General features: G+C 39.6%; 1 protein-coding gene across 2 annotated transcripts in view; it reads left to right on the top strand.

Moving 5' to 3' along the window:
- The window catches only part of COL22A1 (collagen type XXII alpha 1 chain), a 186,470-nt gene that overhangs the window by 130,273 nt on the left and 33,512 nt on the right, over positions 1-22,685 (top strand). For both annotated transcript variants that reach the window (XM_039323548.1, XM_039323547.1), the window contains 9 exons: positions 1,865-1,909; positions 3,510-3,587; positions 8,205-8,240; positions 9,374-9,427; positions 11,514-11,558; positions 13,052-13,099; positions 14,391-14,504; positions 17,262-17,315; positions 18,393-18,446. In XM_039323548.1, coding sequence (XP_039179482.1) covers positions 1,865-1,909; positions 3,510-3,587; positions 8,205-8,240; positions 9,374-9,427; positions 11,514-11,558; positions 13,052-13,099; positions 14,391-14,504; positions 17,262-17,315; positions 18,393-18,446 — 528 coding nt within the window. The remainder of the gene's footprint in view (positions 1-1,864; positions 1,910-3,509; positions 3,588-8,204; positions 8,241-9,373; positions 9,428-11,513; positions 11,559-13,051; positions 13,100-14,390; positions 14,505-17,261; positions 17,316-18,392; positions 18,447-22,685) is intronic.

Below are 22,685 nucleotides of genomic sequence, written 5' to 3'. Positions count from 1 at the left end.
TTATAAACTGTGAATTTGCCCAGAAACACAATATCAGGAAAAAGCATATTAAAAAGGCTATGTCAGAAATGCTGCTACTATTATTCATTCCTGTCAAGTTTTAATTTGATTGGGTTGCATGTATCCCTCTGCATCCTGGCAACCATTAGAGCAAAGAAACTGAAATTGGAAGAACAATAGGTTGAACAAATTGTGAAATTAAAGATGAAAGTACAAAAACTTGTGAGCTTTTGCAATTAGTCAATCTTGTCTGTAATTCAATGACTGTGTTTGCCAGTGATTTAGTGATTGGCATAGCTGCTTTTCTAGGTTCATGAACTACACTGAATCATCATCTAACCCAATAAGCTGGGCTTGTAGAAGTATTATGCCACACCTACACACAGATGTACACAAACCCCTAGATAATGTTAAAACTAAGTGAGATGTGTACAAACAGAGCTTATGTATAAATTTGGAAGAAGAAAATTTCTTAAGCACCTTGTACAATAGACTCCAAAGAGAAGCTAATTATTAGAAGACTGCAGACTAAATATTAACGAGGCTTTTAGGAAGCAAACAATAGTTACTCATTTATTTAATGTATATGCCACCCATCTCACTCTAAAAGGGGGATTTGGGAGGACATTAAAGGAATTTGATTGAGTGACACATAGGAAGTGAAAGTACTTTCAATTAGTCTCCATCCCAAAGAAGACATGTAAATTGCTTCCTCATATTTAAAAGGCCCTATTACATTCTGTTTAGTTCAAAAAAGAAAGAATATCTGATTACTTGGTATACAAAATTTTATCAGCTCACTCCAAATGTCAGAAAAGAGGAGAAAATCCCATCCCAGTTGTGATCTATTCAAACATTTTCATCCAGTGGTGGGATTCAGCAGTTCACACCACTTCAGCAGAACCGATAGCTAATTTTTTGTTGCCCAGAATGGACTTCCGGAAGTGACATCCACACAGAGAACTGGTTGTTCACATATTTGAATCCCACTACTATTTTCACCCTATCAGTGATACAATTAAAATAATTTCCTTGATTCGAAAGAAATGTTTCCTGATTGGTTTCTTAAGAATAACAGAGTGTCAAACAGCTTCAAGATTATTGACTTCTTGTCCAAGCCACATCATGGCTTGGTTGAGATAACATAAATGTTGGTTGGTGAACATGGCTTGAGTGGTTTGTGGGTTTGTAGGCCATTGTCTTTGTAAGCTATATGAACTGGACCATCGAATTAAGCAACTAAAGCACCAATTTTTTGGGAAATACTGTGCCATGTTTTCTGAACATAGTAATATACTGAACCTCAATGTAGTGGACCATTTGAGAATGCTATATGGTACTTCCAAATGTCTGTTGAATTTGAAAGGATGTGGATTGCATTAATTTATAATATTTTGCTATAGCCAAATTTAATGTAAATATAAATGGACCACCAGGACTACTTTGAATAACTTATCCATTATTTCAGAATAGAATTTCAAACAAAAATATTTTCCATTCCATCCAAAGTCTATTAAATTGAGGGTTTCATTGTAACATATTCATCACCCAAGGGGCAGTGGTGTGATTCAGATATGTGAACAACCGGTTCTCTGATTGGATGCTGCTTCTGGAAATCTATTCTGGGCCTGGGCAACAAAAAAATTAGCTACAGGTTCTGCCAAAGTGGTGTGAACTGGCTGAATCCCACTACTGGTTAGGGATTATTATTTGTTCTTTGTAAATGATTTCCCCACATGTCTGTTCTTGAGAGTGAGCAGGGCTAGAATTTATGTTCATTTTCAGAGGTCTAATAAATGGATGTATTTGCTTTTCCAGTTGGGAGGATCATATTAACTTCTTTTATATTTGTGTGTCTTTCTAGGGTGAAAGAGGTCCACCAGGTTTACCTGGACCCTTTGGGCAGAAGGTGAATATCTGCTTTGCCATTCTATGATAAACTAAGGATGGAGGTGCATTTCATGTTTGCAGAGGAATAGGTCTGGCCAGATGTTATTTCAGCAGGACTAGAGTGAAGGATGCCATCTATTGCCCCTACCCTGGTCAGATATGATCTCTACCCAAGGTCTCTCAATCAGATGTAGTACTTTCCCACCTCTGTTGGTACAAAGAATGCTGTTCAGTCCATCTTTGGTCACTGCTGGGCTTCTGGCCATGAAAAGTGGACTCTTGTGTTAGGTTCAACAGAGGAACATAACCCTTCCTTCCTTCCTTCCTTCCTTCCTTCCTTCCTTCCTTCCTTCCTTCCTTCCTTCCTTCCTTCCTTCCTTCCTTCCTTCCTTCCTTCCTTCCTCCCATTTGCCTTTCTAATCCAAGCAATAGGAATGCTATGAAACTCGTCCTTTTTCCCCACAAGTTTTCAGAAGTTCTTCCCACAGAAGGGAAGACAATTGGATCTTTATTTCCTGGCACAGTTGTGTGTGAGGGAGGCAAGGGAATCCACCAATCAGGGACTTTGATAATAGTGGTATGAAATAGCTGCCCATCTTTGTAGTGAACTAGAGGAAGGGGTTGAAATCTGGAAAAGGATTTTTAAACCAGCTTCATTTGTAACCATTTGCAAGTGCATGAGAAACAACTGATAGATGCAACACACAAAAGCTCTAATTTTGTAGCAGGGGACAGCATTAAGCTTAACAGCTATACAACAATGGGGGCTGATAATGAAAGGGCAGTTTTCTCTTTTTAACCCGGGACTTATTTTTAATTGCAAGATAGAAAGCCATTTCAGAAAAGAAGTTTGTCAATGCAAATATTGATTTAAAAGTGAATGGTTCCATTACAGGGTTGAAGGTAAATTTTGCACAAATTTGAACTTTGTCTGAATGTTTTAGTTTGGATTCCACTCAATTTTAAGTGTTTAAATCTTGAGAAATAACATATACAATATTAAAAAGAATAATGTGAATCGTCTTTGTGATAAATTTTCAATTCCAACATGTAGTTTAGCAATTAAAAAAGAAAGAAGCAAATAATACTAATGATAAATTCTATCTTTTCTGCCCAGTAAGGAAATTATTTGCAAAAATGTAAGTTTAAAGAGACATTCATGTAAAACGCATGAATGTATCACCGTTTATATTTGTACAACTCTTTGTAAAAAAAATAAAAATATAGGAATAAGATGGAATTACTTTAAAATTGGAAAGCCGAAGCACAGTAAAAGTCACCTTAATCAAATCTAGCCATCCCTACTTCTGTTTCTCTCTCTCTCTCTCTCCCTCTCCCTCTCCCTCTCTCTCTCTCTCTCCCTCCCTCCCTCTCCTTCCTTCTCTCTCTCCCTCCCTCCCCCTTCCTCCCTCCCTCCCTCCCTTTCTCTCTCCCCCCCTCTCTCTCTCTCCCTCCCTCCCTCCCTCTCCCTCCCTCCCTCTCTCCCTCTCTCCCTCCCTCTCCCTCCCCCCTCCCCCCCTCTCTCCTTTTCTAATGTAAGATGGATATAACATAGTTATTATAATAGGTCTGGAAAATAAATGTATTGATATATGCACGATTTAACTTGTCCTTGTCAGGGAGATCGAGGTGCTCCAGGTGTTCCAGGTCAACCAGGAGATAGAGGAACCCCAGGTGTTGGACTTTCAGGGCCACTAGTAAGTATCGAACATATTACTCACAATTTGTGATGAACCTCAATGAGTCTTTCAAAGGTGAATCATGTTTGAAATTGTGGTCCATGTCATCTACCCTGGGGGCATGAATGATATTAAAGGTATTTGTGAAGATAACTCAAATAAGCAGGGGATTGTGGTCCGAGATGAAGAACTAGATTTTGACAGGGAGAAGTGTGAATCAGGTACTGCACATCAGTCATGCAAGAATAGAAAGGCTCCCAAAAAGAGAAGCTACCTTCTGGTAGGTGATTCAACTATAAGGGATGTAAATTTAGGAAAGGACACAGAGGCTTTGAAAGAGGTCAGGTGTCTTCCAGGTGCTACTGCCAGTAGGGACAAGAAGCGTATTTCTAAAATAATCAAGAATGGCAGCAAGGACTGTGATGTGGAGGCTATTGTACATCTTGGCACTAATGATCTGTCCCAAAAAGATGTACTCTCTGTGCAGAATGATTTCCAGAGCTTGGGGAAGGAACTTAGCAGAATAGGCTGTAGGCTTACTTTCTCAGAGGTTTTACCAGTGTATAAGGAGCAAAACGGAAAAGGCCAGCGCATAGCACAATTCAATATGTGGCTAAAGGAGTGGTGTAAAGGGGAAGGCTTCGGATATATTAGTCACGATGTCAGTAGCTGGTCCAATCAAAAGATGTACAAAAGAGATGGTTTGCATCCATCAAAAAAAGGGACTGAGTTACTCGGCTATAAATTCACAGATTTTCTGGAGGGAAATTTAAACTAAACAGCGGGGACAGGGAGTTAATTGATACGGAACAACCCTGTCCCCGGCAATTTAAAAACTATAGGGCTATCAGTGCATGTAGCATAGATGTGTGTGTGGACAAGAATACCAACCTTGCTACCAATCAAAATGAAGCCTCTAATAGCGAGTGCCACATAAAGTGCACTAACCAAATAGGTGGTAAGACAATAGGGGAACTCAGGCACCACACAGGTTATGTAGAAAGGAAACACAGGGCCACCCACAAAGGACTCAAATGTTTATACACCAATGCACAGAGTATGAACAGCAAACAGGGTGAACTAGAAATTCAGGTTAACGAGGGCAGATACGATATTGTTGCCATTACGGAAACATGGTGGGATGAAACTCACACATGGAACACACAGCTAGAGGGATTTAAATTATTTAAAAGAAACAGACCAAATAAAAGAGGAGGTGGAGTTGCTCTCTATATAAGAAATAACTACATCTCCACAGAAATAGAGTACAACAATGATAAAAACTCTCTTGAATGCATTTGGGTCAATATAAAAGGGGGGGGGAAATGACATTGCCATAGGTGTATACTACAGACCACCCAACCAAACAGAGGAAATAGATGAACTTTTTGCTAGTCAGCTAACTAAGGTATGTAGGAAGCACACCACAATAGTAATGGGGGACTTTAACTACCCTGACATCAACTGGGAGACAAACTCCGCACCAAGTGGAAGATCAAACAGGTTCCTGGCAAACCTAGCAGACAACTTTGTCTCCCAAAAAGTAGAGAAGGGAACTAGGGGATTAGCCATTTTGGATCTAATTCTCACTAACAGAGATGAAATGATAGACGGTGTTGAAGCCATAGGAACCCTGGGAGGAAGTGATCATGCAATATTAGAATTCAACATTATAGAAGCACAACCAATAGAACACAGTCAAACTAGAGTCTTGGACTTCAAGAGAGCTAATTTCAATAAACTTAGAGAGGGCTTGGGAAGGATTCCATGGATGAGAATCCTCAAGGGGAAAACAACTCAAGAAGCTTGGGAAATTTTGAAAAATGAGATAATAAAAGCACAGTCTAGCACAATACCAACAAAGAGGAAAAACAACAGCTCTCAAAAGAAACCAGCATGGCTGCATAAAGAACTCTCTGACAAATTGAAAGATAAAAAGGACAAGTATAGAAAGTGGAAAGAGGGGAACATAACTAAGTCAGAATATCAGCAAATAGCCCGAGCCTGCAAAGATGAAGTGAAGAAAGCCAAGGCTCAAAATGAACTAAGGCTTGCGACCAAAGTCAAAAATAACAAAAAAAGCTTCTTTCAACATGTAAAAAACAAGAAAAAAGTGAAGGAAATGATTGGTCCATTAGTGGGTGGAAGTGGCAAGAAGGTGACAAGCAACAGGGAGAAAGCAGAACTATTTAACTCATTTTTTGCATCTGTCTTTACACAAAGGGAAAAAACAGACCAACCTATCAAAAATAGTGCCATAAAAAACAAAACAGAAACACAAGTTAAGATAGGCAAGAAAATGGTTAGGAGCACCTGTCCAGCCTAGATGAGTTCAAATCGCCAGGACCAGATGGATTACACCCCAGAGTTCTCAAGGAACTGGCAGATGTGATATCGGAGCCACTGAACTATATTTTTCAAAGATCCTGGAACACAGGGGAACTACCAGAGGACTGGAAAAGAGCTGATGTAGTTCCCATCCTCAAAAAAGGAAAAAAAATGGATCCAGGAAATTACAGACCTATCAGCCTGACCTCAATACCTGGGAAGATCCTGGAAAAGATAATCAAACAACGAATCAACGAACACCTAGAGGCAAACAAAGTCATTACTAAAAGCCAACATGGGTTTGTCAAAAATAGATCATGCCAGACAAATCTTATTGCATTCTTTGACCAAGTGACAAAATTAGTGAATCAGAGGAATGCTGTGGACATAATTTACTTGGACTTCAGTAAGGCATTTGATAAAGTAGATCACAACCTACTACTTGACAAGATAGAAAAATGTAGGGTAGATAGAACCACCACCAGATGGATCCGTAGCTGGCTGACCGGCCGTACTCAGCGAGTGGTCCTCAATGGAACTGCATCTATATGGAGGGAAGTGTGTAGTGGGGTGCCCCAGGGCTCTGTTCTGGGCCCAGTACTCTTCAACATCTTCATCAACGATTTGGATGAAGGGATAGATGGGGAACTCATCAAATTTGCAGACGACACCAAGCTGGCAGGAATAGCCAACACTACAGAAGACAGGCTTAAGATACAGAAGGATCTGGACAGACTTGAACACTGGGCACTAACTAACAAAATGAAATTCAATGGTGAAAAAAGCAAGGTTCTACATTTAGGCAAGAAAAACCAAATGCACAAGTACAGCATAGGTGGCACCATGCTCAATAGTAGTAACTGTGAGAAGGACCTCGGAGTCCTAGTAGACAATCAGTTAAATATGAGCCAGCAGTGTGTGGCAGCTGCCAAAAAGGCCAACACAGTACTAGGCTGCATTAACAGAGGGATAGAATCAAGATCACGCGAAGTATTAATACCACTCTTCAATGCCTTGGTAAGGCCACACTTGGAATACTGCATCCAGTTTTGGTCACCACGATGTAAAAAAGATGTTGAGACTCTAGAAAGAGTACAGAGAAGAGCAACAAAGATGATGAGGGGACTGGAGGCTAAAACATATAAGGAACAGTTGCGAGAATTGGGTATGTCTAGTTTAACGAAGAGAAGGACAAGGGGGGACATGATAGCAGTATTCCAATATCTCAGGGGCTGCCATAAAGAAGAGGGAATTAAGCTATTTTCCAAAGCACCTGAAGGCAGGACACGAAGCAACGGGTGGAAACTAATCAAGGAGAGACGCAACCTAGAACTAAGGAGAAACTTCCTGACAGTGAGAACAATTAATCAGTGGAACAGCTTGCCTCCAGAAGCAGTAAATGCTCCAACACTGGAAGTTTTTAAGAAGAGACTGGACAGCCATTTGTCCGAAATGGTGGAGGGTTTCCTGCCCGAGCAGGGGGTTGGACTAGATGACCTCCAAGGTCCCTTCCAACTTTACTATTATTATTATTATTATTATTATTATTATTATTATTATTATTATTATTATTATTATTATTATTATTATTATTATATCAACACTCCCATCACATAGACTGAATTGCCTGCATCTCTGCCAGGAGCAAAAATAAAAATAAAAAAATGCTGATTATTTGACCAATAAAGGATCTGTCATAACAATTCCCTTTTTGTCCTGCATCTTTAATACTTTCTGGGTAGCTTCTATTATTACTAGTAGTATATTCATGTTGAAAAATAAAGCAAGTGGCATAATTAATTCTAACATTAAAATTGTTGTGTAGAAAATTCACCACAGATAAAATAAAAACAGGCCAAACGTAATCCCTTGGTGAATCAAATATTCTGAATCAAATCATTGATTAGATTTGCAAAATCAATCTCATTTAAATCAGTCATTCCTGATTCTGCCCATGTGCAGAGACATCCAAAAAAGTTTGGAAATAGTCGAGTTTATGATTTATTTTCTTCTGGATTTTATTGGGAAAGTCAGTTCAGTTCTTAATCACATTGTCTTCAAATTCAATTCTGTATCAAACCTGAATGTTTGTAAAATTGTATAATTTTCAAAAGAATTAGCCAGAAATTTAGGGAACATATAATTTCAGAATTTGTCCCTGTTGTAACATTCATTTGCTATTTAAGTGCCCAGCTTTGTCGATGTTATTCATTATCCACATTAAAGCATTGACTGAGATAGGTGGCTACAAAAATTGAATGAATGAATGAATGAATAAAATGAATGATTACTGTCAATATTTTTCAGGGACCTGTGGGACCTCCTGGAGAGAAAGGGCCACCGGTACAGTAGGTCTTTCTAATTATATGTAGTATGTGGTAGGAAACAGGATGGAAAGATTATTGTATTATATCACCTTTTGGTTTGCCAATGATAGAAGTAAATCCAGGTGCATATAGTATTAGTAGTATCAATTCATATTGACTTGATTCTACATTCCCAAATGTCCTGCCGTATGATATTGCTTAGGATCTACAGATATCCAGGACCTAATGCCTTCCACAACTTCTGAGCATTTTGAGCAGAATACTCAAGGGCTGGATTATTATGGGATTCATGAAAGGATAATTGTGCTGATCATCTCTGTTTCCATACTCTGTTCATTTGCTGCCATATGATGGTTCCTCCTTAGATAGAAGGCATTTTCAGATGCTAGAAATCAGAGCATTATGCATAGTTTATCACATTTAGAAAAACTTCCTATATGTAGAAGACAAGCTTGTCAAGGACAAGCTTCCCTTTGACATGGTTGCCTATCAGGACATTTTATATAAGAAAGCTTTCACATATAATTTACTTTATTAATTTATCGAATTACTCATTATTTGGTTTATTTCAATTTCTATTCACTTGAAAGGGTGAAGTATGAAATTTCTATAGAAGCATTGTTGAAAACTGCAATACCAAGGGTTGTTGTGATGAAAACATAACAAAGAAAACAGAGCAGCACAACCTCTGTAGATGATGTCTGGGTAATTTAGATAAGCAAAGCTGATAAAATTCTAGGTGTGTTTAGTGTATGGATAAAACTTAGCAGGTTATTGATTCTACTATGTATCACTTATACTTTGACCATTAGTTATTTTCTCCTTAAATCAATGGTATACAGGAGGACTCAGAACCACATGTGAGAGTGACATTCAAAACTGTTGGCAAACTGTAATTTTAACCTAAGAGGATAAATCACTAAACACATGACCAGAGATTATTGGATTAATTAGTAATTAATGCTTATAGAAGCATACATTATTGAGGTTTTTTTTCCTTCCTTCTGATCTCTACCATAACTATTTAGAATGCTGTTGAAGACCAAGGATAATTCTTGCCTCAAATAAGTTTCTCCATCCATGACATAGAAAAATATAGTATGTAAGCTTAGAAATAATGCATCAAATTCCTTCTTTCTGTTTCACCAGGGTTCTCGGGGTTTACCAGGCATCCAAGGTCCCCCTGGACTGACTGGTCAGGATGTAAGTGAAAAGACTGATGGTTTATTAATTTATGAAATACAATGGATTGTTGAGCAAAAATTATGAGACCAGAGGAAGCATAGTTTTCCTTATCCCTTCAAAACTAAAAAAAAAACCCACACAGACAATGCAGTTTTTTTTTTTACCTTGTTAGTGAAATAATAGCTTGTTGGTGAAGTAATCCCTCAGCAGTGTACAAAGTAAAGAAGGCTACAACATAAGATGTAATCATTTCAATAACGCAATATTGATGAAGCAACCCATATAATCAATAAATAGAATGAACTCCCTGTCTTAAAGGAAGAGGAACTTTTGAGCAACAGGGAAAAAAAAATTCAGGACTCTAGCAACCCTGCCTTAAAATATGTGATTAGCCACTAAAAATCCATTCTTTTAATAATATTGGGTCTGTTTCATAATGCCCAAGGATGTGCAATTCAAAGAATAACTTATTATCCATAGCTCATCTTTGTAGGACTTCAATCAGCAGTAATTGCTTTCTAGAAATCTTTCCTTTTCTATTTATAAGGGAGATGAATGCACAGAATGATGCAAACTTGCAGGAAGGAAATAATCAGTGAATTTCTTCTTGGTTTCTCTTCCCACGTGTCTCATGTTCTAGCTGAGCTCAGCAAAGTAGAAACAGATAATTGCAGTAATCAGCCAGCAGTTAGATAGAAAGAAAGAAAGAAAGAAAGAAAGAAAGAAAGAAAGAGAGGGAGGGAGGGAGGGAGGGAGGGAGGGAGGGAGGGAGGAAGGAAGGAAGGAAGGAAAGAAAGAAAGAAAAAAGAAAGAAGGAAGGAAGGAAGGAAGGAAGGAAGGAAGGAAGGAAAAAGAAAGGAAGGAAGGAAGGAAGGAAGGGAAAGAAAGAAGGAAGGAAGGAAGGAAGGAAGGAAGGAAGGAAGGAAGGAAGAAAGGAAGGAAAGAAAAAGGAAGAAAGGAAGGAAGGAAGGAAGGAAAGAAGAAAGAAAGAAAGAAAGAAAGAAAGAAAGAAAGAAAGAAAGAAAGAAAGAAAGAAAGAAAGAAAGTGAAAATGTAGACAGATAGAAATAGGGGACAGAATTGATTCTCCCAAAATCTACTTTTACGCAAAATGACATTGATGAATTAACTGAAAAACTCTAAATACAATCTCTTCTCTTTTTCAAAGACCTAGATGGAAAGATTTCAAGTTACGATGGACTGTTTTCTTTTTAATGAGAAAAGAAATGGTCAACAAATTGCCCCCAGGTGACTTCCAAAGTCTTTTTTTTAAAAAAAATATTTCCCCAGATTACATCAGGATCATGTCACCAGAATTCAGCAGAGACCCCTGAACATCAGCATAGGATATAGAAACATCTTACATGAAAACTGAACATACAAAGACATGAACAGTACAGAATAATAGAGTTGGAAGAGGTCTTCTAGTCCAACCCCCTGCTCAGGCAGGGAGCCCTGTAACATTTCAAACAAATGGTTGTCCAAGTGTTGGAGTATTGACAACTTCTGGAGGCAAGTTGTTCCAATGATTAATTGTTCTAACTGTCAGGAAGTTTCTCCTTAGTTCTAGGTTGCTTCTCTCCTTGATTAATTTCCATCTGTTGCCTCTTGTCCTGCCTTCAGATGTTTTGGAGAATAGGTTGACCCCATCTTCTTTGTTGCAAACATTGGAACACTGCTATCATGTCACCCTAGTCTTTCTTTTCATTAAATTAAACATATCCAATTCCTGTATTGACCACAAGAATCCTTTATTCTATGAAATTTGAAGCTCTCATAACTTCCTGAATCTTGCTACTTAGATGAATATGACTATTGTGAAAATTATTTTTACTAATGGAACACATTGTAGCTAAAGAGAAAAAAGAAACTTGGCATCTATGTACACCTGAGTGTAATTGCATTGTATGAATGAACAACACTATTCTTTTTTGATACCCATATTTGGTACCAAGAGAAGAGAATATTTGAAGTTCAGGTTCATCTGTGAGATCCTTGAAGTGATAATGTTATGTAGTTTGGTAATGAAACATCTACAAGAAAACCACCAAGTTCAAAGAGCACCAAGGACCCTATTATTCTTTTTTCCCCTTTCTTTCTATAGGGTTTACCTGGAAATCCAGGAGAAAGAGGACCACCAGGAAAACCAGTAGGTCACTGCATAACCTTTCTCTCTTTCTCTTCTCTTTCTTTTCATTGGCACGTTTCATTAAGAAATCAACAACTTTGTTCCAAGCAAATATTTGTACTGCAGTACAGTACGTGAATACCTGAGAAGAAAACCATACTATGTTGTACAAGGGTGGGCAACTATGGCTCCTCTACAACCTGTGGACTTCAACACCCAGATTTCCTGAGCCAGGAAATTGAATGCCACAGGTTATAAAAGGGCCATAGTTGCCCACCCCTGATGTTGTAGACATCTCTATCACTCTCTTACATCAGTGGTAGTGGAGCTCCTTCTCCTTTGTGAGAACTGCTTCAGTAATGTGGTCCTTCAAAAAGACATTTGATCCAGAGTATTATAAAATTTGGAAAAAATTGTACGATTGGTTAGAGCAGTGGTTCTCAAGCTGTGGGTCGGGACCCCATTTGGGGTCGAACGACCATTTCACGGGGGTCGTCAAACAATGTAGTCCACCATTTTTCCCCCCTTTTCCTTAGCTGTGCTACTCCCTTTTTTTCTATTGGCTTTTGAAAGCCAATAGAATGGACTCTCTTGAATAGAGTCTCATTCTATTGGCTTTCAAAAGCCAATAGGAATTGTCCAGGCTGTCTCTGCCCTGCTGAGCCCGCCAAAAGTCCCATTCTGCAAACGGTGCTGCACCAGTTGAGTAGTCCTCGACTTACGACCGGTTGAGTAGTCCTTGACTTATGACCGGTTGGGGGTCGCGGCATTAAAATGTTGAGAACCACTGGGTTAGAGTTAAGGAGGATCGCTGAGATGATTATCGATTGACTAGTTGATATCATAAGGACTTCTTATTAGTACCTATATTAGGATACAACTGAAAGATATGTAAATACAATGTTGACAATTGAAAGATGGTTTATCAAAAAATTTACAGATGTTCTATGCACAGTTTGCTATACTCTGTCCTGTTATAGAATGTATTTTAAGTTTCTGTTTTTCTTTCTGTAACATAAGGTAATACTAATAGCACTGTTGAAGCCAGGGAAGTTGAATCATGTCCATTTTTGTTTTTAAAATGTACATTTAATAAAATGTGTAAAAACAAACAAACAAACAAAAAAACCCAGGGAATTTTCCAAAGAAAGTCTTTCTTGATGAGAACAAGACTTCATTATTTGATTTAAGGAAAGAAGTCTTCTCTTTAAGGCTATTCTTCAAGACAGTTTTAAGGCTGAAAGAGATATGACCTTGACAGACTTAATTAAAATAAGATTGACTTTTTAGATACTTCTGTAAAGAGGCAAAGTTGCCAATTCCCAGGACCAGACAAGTTACTGTATTCTGTATCTTTGCTTAGCATTATTGAATGCAATAAACAAGGGCTGAGTGTGGGAAAAAAAAGACGTTTGATCCATGGGTAGATGATCTTTTACGTTCTACCTTTGAAACCAGATTTTCTGAAATGATCTCCATAAATGATATAGGTGTTTTTATGTTTCTTCTCCTAGGGTTCCCCTCCTATCCTTACCCCTGATGACATCAGACTGTTCGTTAAGGTAAGTTCTTTCCCCAGGTGTCCAAAGACCTACTACTTGGGGAACATTAATGTAAACCATCAAAGTCTAAAAATGCTTGTAAAACGTATTATGCATGCATATTATAAGAAGGAGAGGCTCAAGACAAAATGTAGATGTGCAAAGGATGTTCATGAAAACAAAGGAAGTACATTTATTTACTTCTCTTTTTTTCTCCTCTTAAGTAGTCTTCTTCAAGTCAAGATTAACTTTTGGTAAACATCATGAGCACATCTCTCTCTCCCTCCCTCCCTCTCCCCCTCTCTCTCTCTCTCTCTCTCTCTCTCTCTCTCTCTCTCTGTCATGAGGGGGTAGCAATATAAAAATCATTTGTCATTGTCTTCTTGTGGGACTCTTTTTTCCCAGCTTCCCAATCTAGTGCATAGTCCTGCTAGTCACTACTAATTTTCCATTCTACATTTGGAAGGACCATCTTTACTGGGGCCAGTAAAGCATTAACTCAGCTATGAGGAAGACACCAGAAGACCTTTCCAAACTGTAAGATGAATAAAATAGTAAAGCGTGGCTATAATGAGTAGTGCCACAGACCCATAGACAGAAACAAAGGCTTCTTTAATTTACATTCAATTCATAATGGACTACTGCAACACGCTCTACATGGGTCTACCCTTGAAAAGTATTCGGAGACTACAGTTGGCCCATAATGCAGCCGCGCGAGTGATAGTGGGTGCTCCTCGATACACCCACGTTACACCTATCCTCTGTGAGCTGCACTGGTTGCCTATTGGTCTCCAATTCAAGGTGTTGGTCATTACCTTTAAAGCCCTATATGGCTCAGGGCCAGGCTATTTGCGAGACCGCCTACTACCTCATAGTTCCCTACGTCCGGTTAGATCCCACAGGCTGGGCCTCCTTCAGGTCCCGTCGGCCAAGCAGTGCCATTTGGTGGGGCCGTGGAGGAGGGCCTTCTCTGTGATGGCGCCCACGCTTTGGAACCAGCTCCCCCCGGAGATTAGGACCGCTCCCACCCTGTTGGTCTTCCGTAAGCTACTTAAGACCTGGCTTTTCCGGCAGGCCTGGAGTTTATAAAACCTTACCCCTGGATGATTGTTTTTGTATTGTTGTTTGTTATGTTTTATGTGTTTTTTATTGTTATCTGCCCAGAGTCCTCCGGGAGTGGGGCGGCTTATAAATTTTAATAAATAAATAAATAAATAAACAAATAAATAATTCAATACAACAAAGTCAAGGTAGACTTGCATTTGAGAAGAATGGTCTGCTGCTTCAATAACACTATGATTCTCCTCTTTAGGATATTTGCACTGATTGTCCCCCTGGGCCCTCTGGTCTCCCTGGAATGCCAGGACAGAAGGGTGATAAAGGCCTTCGAGGCTCACCTGGGAATGATGGACCCGTTGGAAAAAGGGTAAGAAAGACTTAAAGTATGAGAGACAGAATAACAGAGTTGAAAGAGACATTGGAGGTCTTCTACTGCAACCTCTGCTCAAGCAGGAGACCCTATACCATTTCAGACAATGGCTGTTCAATTTCTTCTTATAAACCTCCAGTGATGGAGCACCACAACTTCTGAAAGTAGGCTGTTCCACTGATTTAACTGTTCTAACTGTTAGGAGATTTCTCTTTATTTCCAAGTTGGTTTTCTCCCTGATTGGTTTCCATCCTTCCTTCTTGTCCTGCCCTCTGGTGCTTTGAAGAATAGGTTGACCCCCTCTTCTTTGTGGCAGCCCTTCAAATATTGCTATCATGTCATCTCTAGTCGTCCTTCTCTAGATTAGAATAGGCTTATTTGCAGAGTTTGCTGTACTTCCTTGTAGATGTACTCCTACAGACTAGAGCAGGGATAGGCAACCTTGGCTCTTTTATGACTTGTGGACTTCAACTCCCAGAATTCTTGCGTGAGCTATGCTGACTCAGGAATTCTCGGAGTTGAAGTCCACGAGTCATAAAAGAGCCATGGTTGCCTACCCCTGGGCTAGAGGGAGAAAGAGATTACCTCTGCTAGGATATTTGACAGAATGCGCTTGCATTAATAATAATCATTCTTTGAACACATTAGTGATTTATTGGGCTACCTCTGTGACCTGCATGCATTTCTGATGTATCCCCAAGCAATGTCTAGGAGATGCTATAAATCACTTAGGCTAGAAGTCCTGCCTGATTCTGTTTAGTTGCTATCAAGATCAATGGCAAAATGGTCAAACTGGTTCTTCTACAAGGCCTTAAAGTTCAGGCTCTTTCCTCCAAACATTGGGCCAGTTTATGGGGTAAGCCCATATACAGGATAAGACCCTGAATGAGAGATGTATCAATTGGCTTTTGCTGTTTCTGTTATGTGTGTTGTATAATCAGCCAGATGTTCAGACCTGGCATTTTTTCCCACCTATTGAGTCCTTCCCAAAGACCTGGGATATGCAGATGTGGAAGTTTGATGATGTTACACATATTATCTCAGGATGTAAGCTGTTTCAAGTAAAGCTGCCTTTTGCAATTGACTGATGATCAATTTGTCAACGCCAATAGTGTTCAAGTGGTGCTCAAGTAATATTGGGATTGCACCTAAGGCATCTATTACTATTGCTATTACTTGTTTCTGTTATTATTGTTTTTTTATTATTCTATTAACTTGGTTTTGTTCAGATTTATTTATTGAGGGGTCCTTGCTGCTCTCTGAGCTTGCTTGTTTTCCTGTAGACATGTCATTACCTAACTAGGTAACATCATCAATGCTAGTAAAGAGTGCTGTATGCTGTCAGTTTATATTCAGGTGTCTTGGCTGTGTGGGTGGGTGAAGATGGTCTTAGGGATTATTTTTGGCAGCTGTTTACTAATGGATCTTTGGCAGTTTCTTGACTGGGGTATTGCTTGGTCTGATGTTAACCTTGGAATTAATCTATGCTGATCAGGGTGCTGATTATTGGTGGAGAGATGATGGAGTCTTTTTCTCTTGTGGTCTAGTTAATTGTCTCTTTTGCATTGTCTATAGATGTTACATTAATGCCTATGTGTTTATTGATGCTGATTTGTCAGAGTGCCAGGCTTCCCTGGCAGTTTTGGATTTGGCCTGGTCTAGGGTTGTCACCTTTTCCCAATTGAAGCTATGATTAAATCTATCTATATAGTTTTCGTCATGCCTTTTGACTGCCTTCATGGATGCATTCTGCCAGTTTTCTGCTTGTTTGTCCTACATACTGGTTGTTGAAGTTCTTACAGTATATGCTGTAGATGACTCCTGTTTTTTATTCTTGATTAGGATGTTTTGAAGGACTTAAAAAGCCAGTTGGGTGACTTTGGGCCAATCACCAAGAGACTATGAGTTCTAGACCTGCCTTAGTCAAAGAAGCCAATTAAGTGACTTTGGGCCAGTCTTCTCTCTCAACCCAACACACCTCACAAGGATGTTGTTGTGGGGACAATAGAAGGAGGGTTGTTGTTGTTGTTGTTGTTAATTGCGAAGTCGTGTCCGACCCATCGCGACCCCATGGACAACGTTCCTCCAGGTCTTCCTGTCCTCTACCATCTTCTGGAGTCCATTTAAGTTCACACCTACTGCTTCAGTGACTCCATCCAAGAAGGAGGGAGGATGATTAAATATGTTATTTATACAAATAATAAATTATTCATTAATGTAATAAACAAATCTAATTAATATAAATATCAAAGGATCTCATGCAATAAACCCAACAGGAAGAGGGGGGGTCTCATCTGTACCAACAAATGGCATGATGAATCTGTGATAGATCCTTTTTTACCAAGCTATATTGAGTCAGATTCAAAAGTATCGTTAATTAATCACTCATCTTCTAATGTGATTGTGCTCCATTTTGTGTAAATATTACCTCCTTCTTCTATGTTTAAAAAAACACAACAATTTGTTGGCAACTATAGCCAAGGCACTGGGAAACCTGTAGAAAGCTCTGAGTGGAAACCATATGGTATCATCAAATGGTCTGTTCCTATGGGAGGACAGGGTCACCCCATTTATCTGTATAAGAGGAAGAGGACACAGGTTGAAACAGTGGCATATGCTTTCCCATTGCTTCATCCTGTGCCCTCTGTCCTCCCATAGGCATAGACCATTTTATGATACCAGATGTTGCCAGGATACTACAAGAATGAACAATTGAGCTAGAAAACATCTGTTTGTAAACTGTGTTTCTTTCAGGGAGAACCTGGACTGAGAGGTCCCCCTGGACCTCCAGGAGGGGAAGGTCCCAAGGTAAGATGTACATTCTATCTTATATAACTCTTGCTTCTCCTCAAAAATATGCATTTGAAAACAACCAGCATAGGCAGAGAAGACTCCTTGTACTAATAGAAAAGAAGTATTCAAAGGGAAAAGCATTCCAATTTCAAGGTCCATCAAATCCTGCTTCCTACAAAAAATACTTATTTATTCTAGCATTTAACAGTCTGAATATGTTTGTGTCTCCTATTCCTTTTTAAAGAAAAGGGATCGAGGCTGTTATACATGGAACAGTTGCAGGAATTTAACCTCATAGGCACGCTCAAGTTAGCATGAAAGACCACTCCTTGTCTGAAGAGAATTGACTTTCCAAAACACTTGTTCCTCCAAAGCTGGAGGAAAATAAGATGAGTGGAACATCAGTGGAATAAGCTTCCATGGAACACCTGTTTCAAGTAGCTCTTATATCTTTAAGAAGGAGTTTACTGAGCTACAACTCTACTGCATAAAACTAAGAATAAGCCCTAACAATGCATCAATTAGAGCATTGATGCACAGAATCCTAACCCTAATACGATGCCCTCCAATTGTATTGACTCCTCACAAGTCCCAGAAATCAGCACTTCCCAATTAAGATTGTGCAATTTGAGGGTCTTCTTGGATTCATGGCTTCTGCTCAAGGAGCAGTTGGCAGCGATGGCTAGAGCGGCTTTTTCACAGGTTCATCTTGGGCAGAAATGCTTCCATTCTGGACTGGGAGATCTCATGCCTTAAGATACCTCACACAGTATGTGAGGCTACCTTTGAAGATCATTCAGACGTTCCTGCTGGTGCAGAAGCTACAGCTGGTCCAGAATGCAAAAATGTGGGCAGTTTGGGGCATCTCTTGATGTGCTCATATAACAACACTGTTCTATGAACCATGCTGGATTCTAGAAAGTTTCTGAGTCTGCTTCACATTGATGGTTACCACCTATCAACCTTAGATGGCACAAGAACAGCCTATCACCCATTGATTTTGCCCAGCCCACTGGTCCAGAAGGGAGGGTATGCTCTTAATCTCTTCCATTAAACCAAGTCATCTTATTGGACTTTTTTTTTTTAAATTAGGGTTCTAAAGGAGAGGATGGGGCATCTGGTGAAGCTGGACTGAAGGGTGAACAGGTGAGAGAAAATAAGGAATGAGCATGATTTTTTTTTAAAACCACTCGGTAACAACAAAATCTCTAACTTGACTCTTCTTCACTTCCCAAAGAAAGCTCTGTGCCCTGCTTTTGAGTTATTGTGCCAAAATATTCATATGCCTTTAGTCTTTAGTCATCGTGAAAGTCATAGGTTGTACGATAGACACGTAGACTTGGCCATTAAGACGGCATCTAGTTTGCATAAGTCAGTGATTCTCAACCTTTTTAATGCTGCGACCCCCAACCGGTCGTAAGTCAAGGACTACTCAACCGGTCGTAAGTCGAGGACTACTCAACTGGTGCAGCACCATTTGCAGAATGGGACTTTTGGTGGGCTCAGCAGGGCAGAGACAGCCTGGACAATTCCTATTGGCTTTTGAAAGCCAATAGAATTAGACTCTATTCAAGAGAGTCTATTCTGTTGGCTTTCAAAAGCCAATAGAATAAAAGGGAGTAGCACAGCTAAGGAAAAGGGGAAAAAATGGCAGACTGCGTTGTTTGGCGACCCCCATGAAATGGTCGTTCAACCCCAAATGGGGTCCCGACCCACCGGTTGAGAACCACTGGCATAAGTAATAAAAGCGTGAAAGGAAAATTGAAAACATTTAAAAAATAATAATTTCCTTTGAAGTTAGCATATTATTTGGAGTGTGTGTGTGTGTGTGTGTGTGTGTGTGTGAGAGAGAGAGAGAGAGAGAGAGAGAGAGAGAGAGAGAGAGAGAGAGAGAGATTACTCCGTGACATTTGACTTTTTTGAATTGAGTTATTAAGCAGCACAATTTATCTGCGAAGATAAATCCTGATGTTGATATGAAAAAATGGTGATGGAATAGCTGTTTGATATTTCTCCTGAGAGTATTAGCAAGCCAGAAATGAAAGGAAATTTTGTTCTATCTCTTTACTGAGCTTCTATTACCCTCAAGATCTAGACATCTGCTTTGCTTGGTCTGCCACCAGAGAGCTTTGATCCCAGCAGCTGCCATCTCATTTAAGTATGCTGTTTATCAATCTCTGCTGCAGACTGCAGTAGAGAAAACACTTAAGATGCATCACAACAGCACATATAGCAAATGCAGCTGCTGCACACAGGTTTACACAGGGGGAGCACACAAGAGAGAGGAAGATTCGACACTTCTCTGGAGCTTAGAGTTGCTGTTTTTAAGCAGGGAGTTTGGCCTAGAGCAGTGGTTCTCAACCTGTGGGTCGGGACCCCATTTGGGGTCGAGTGACCATTTCACAGGGGTCACCAAACAACGCAGTCCGCCATTTTTTCCCCTTTTCCTTAGCTGTGCTACTCCCTTTTATTCTATTGGCTTTTGAAAGCCAATAGAATAGACTTTCTTGAATAGAGTCTAATTCTATTGGCTTTCAAAAGCCAATAGCAATTGTCCAGGCTGTCTCTGCCCTGCTGAGCCTGCCAAAAGTCCCATTCTGCAAACGGTGCTGCACCAGTTGAGTAGTCCTCGACTTACGACCAGTTGAGTAGTCCTCGACTTATGACCAGTTGGGGGTCGCGGCATTAAAAAGGTTGAGAACCACTGGTCTAGAGCATGTTTCTCAATCTCAACAACTTTAAGATGTGTGAACTTCAACTCCCAGAGTTTTTCCAGCCAGTTGAAATGAACACCTCTTACACCTGGTGAGGTTGAGAAACATTGCTGTAGAATTTCAAATCAACCTTAAGCAACTCAGTCGAATGATATCTAGCAATGTAACCACTCATTGCAAAGATCGCTTGGAGGTATGAGGAACGTCTAGCGTAATTTACCAGTTGGGATAGATGGGGAGGAATCTAACTACCGGATGGCAAGAACATGAGCAGGTGTTTAGATGAGGAGACCCAAATTCATTGGTAGCTTCACATTGCAATGAACAAGGACTGTAAGGACCCACCCCACTTTGCATCTTAAGAAGACAGAACTCTTGGAATAATTCTTCCAACAGGCATCCTTTATTAAGAGAAAATTGTTGCAGGTGTTCTAGACAGGACTTGGGGTCTAAACTCTCCCATTCAAGGTTTTAAGGGGTTCCCCAGTAGCCCCACCCAATCACCCCCTTCTTCCAGCGACAGTCTCAGGCATTATGCTCACACCCCCTTTTCCTTACTGCCAGTTGGATGGAGACTTCAGAGAGAACTACATGAAAGGTAATAGCCCCATTCTTATGGTTAGTCCTTTTGGCGATATCCACATTCAGTTTCTTTGAAGTGTACTGAAGGAAGTGAGGGCCATAAAACCCCTTTGTTCACCCCCTTCCCTTCACCATATGGCAGAATCCAGGGAAGGCAGAAATGGAGTTTTCTATAGTTGATAACGACACACATTCAATTTCACAGCTACTAAGATTGTTGGCTGAGCAGTACAAAAATAGCCAGGAAAGGACCGAAGCCTGGGAAGCCAGCCACTTGTTAGTCAATAGGAGGGCTAATTTACCACCAGCGTACCAGGTACTTAGGAGCCGAGGGCACAGCAGCACTAGGAAACAACCAACAACTTAATAGCCGGCCACCGACACACCAATTAACAACTAAAAACAACACAACCAACCACAGACACAATGCAGACACAACATAAATACTATGCACAGAACAATCCAGAGCACATATAGAGAGAGAAGATGGGCTCCAGCATGAGTCTAAAAGCTTGAGAGACTAAATCTCTGGCCCCAGTTACCAACTCGGTTGGATTCTGCATGATATCTAGTCTCCAAGATACTTGGAAAACCTGGAAAGCCAGCTATTAGAAACAGAATACCATCATGCTTCAGAGGAGGAACAATACAAGAAAGATATTTGTCCCTCCATGGTATCATCTCTTTGGTATTTTGACACCCTCCAAGACTGGGGGCAGGAAAATATGACCAATTATTTCTCTTCTTCCCCCCTCCCCAAAAAATATTTTCTTCGGAAGCAGTGCCAGGAAAATTTCCCTAGCACATAAGTCACCATATTTAGTCATCAGACTCACTGTGAACAAATGGTATTGTGTTGTTGGAGTCATGAACATCCATGTTTACCCTACACATGACGTCCAGATTTAGCCATGGATGATACTTAAATAGATGCTATGAACATTGGCTTTGTGCTATGATTAGGAGAGGGAAAAATAGCAAAGGGAGGGTTTTTCTCGTTCTGATAGCTCCCATATTCTTTTGCTCAAGTTGTTTTTCATACAGAAAGATTAAAGTTGCAAGACTTTGATCCTGCGAAGTTGAAATTACTGCTTAAGTTGAACCAGCTATGTGAAATCCCCAGGGAGGTCTCAGTAACACCTTGTCATTCCTCAAACTTTTGTTCTTCACACACAACAAAAAATAAGGGGAAAAACCCCTAGTATAATTCAGATGTATTGCAGATGCTTATTTTTATTTATGTGCATTTCTGATACAGATACACAGAGAGAAGAGTATTTATTTATTCAGAAACTGTGCTTGCTATGTTCTCAGGGGAAAAATAACACGCTGTATTATGTTGAAACCATATTCCTAGGGAAAATAATAAACACAACTAAGGTTGAATGTAGATGAGATATTTTGTCATTCATACTTTTCTTAAAATAGTGATAGGGCCAAGAAATTGGTTTATAGTCTGGAACCCAAACATTTTGGCTGGTAGATTGTGTGCATACAGAAATGTACACAAAGCCTTTATATAATATTCCCTTTTGGCATAAGTAGAATAATGCAGAGTGCAGAAAGCATGAAAAAATAGCCAAAGCAATTAAAGACATTGGATTTTAATAAGAAAAGAAAATATACCCAAACCAATTTACACCAAGACTTTTTTCTTATCTTTCTCTTCTAATAAACCATCCTTGCTTACACCATGCCCAGAGACTGCTTCCTACATTGCTATTTTTTTAAAATGACACAACTCATTTCATTTCATGAAGATGTCATGCACTCCCTTCAGCTATATCTTTTTTAGTCTTCTCCTTATTTTTGTCCAGTTCACTTTGCCTTTATATATTTATTTTGTAATTTAATTCTCATCCATAACCTCTGCATGACAAAACAGCCATCTATCTAACATTCATTATAAATTAGTCAGAGTGTTAAATACAGACCTCTCTGCATATGCATGCATTTATGGATTCACCAATGTACCTATTGAGTGTTCACACATGTATTCGTTATATATTTGAACATCAATACACCAAAAAACCAAGAGGACATTATATACCTCCTTAATTTACTAGTTGCACAGTGTCCAAACATCAAT

This window comes from Crotalus tigris, unplaced genomic scaffold, assembly GCF_016545835.1.
Source record: "Crotalus tigris isolate CLP2741 ecotype Arizona unplaced genomic scaffold, ASM1654583v1 scf7180000024277.1505481, whole genome shotgun sequence".
Classification (NCBI taxonomy): Eukaryota; Metazoa; Chordata; class Lepidosauria; order Squamata; family Viperidae; genus Crotalus; species Crotalus tigris.
The sequence above is the reverse complement of the archived record's forward strand: the minus strand, read 5'-3'. Positions and strand labels throughout refer to the sequence as shown.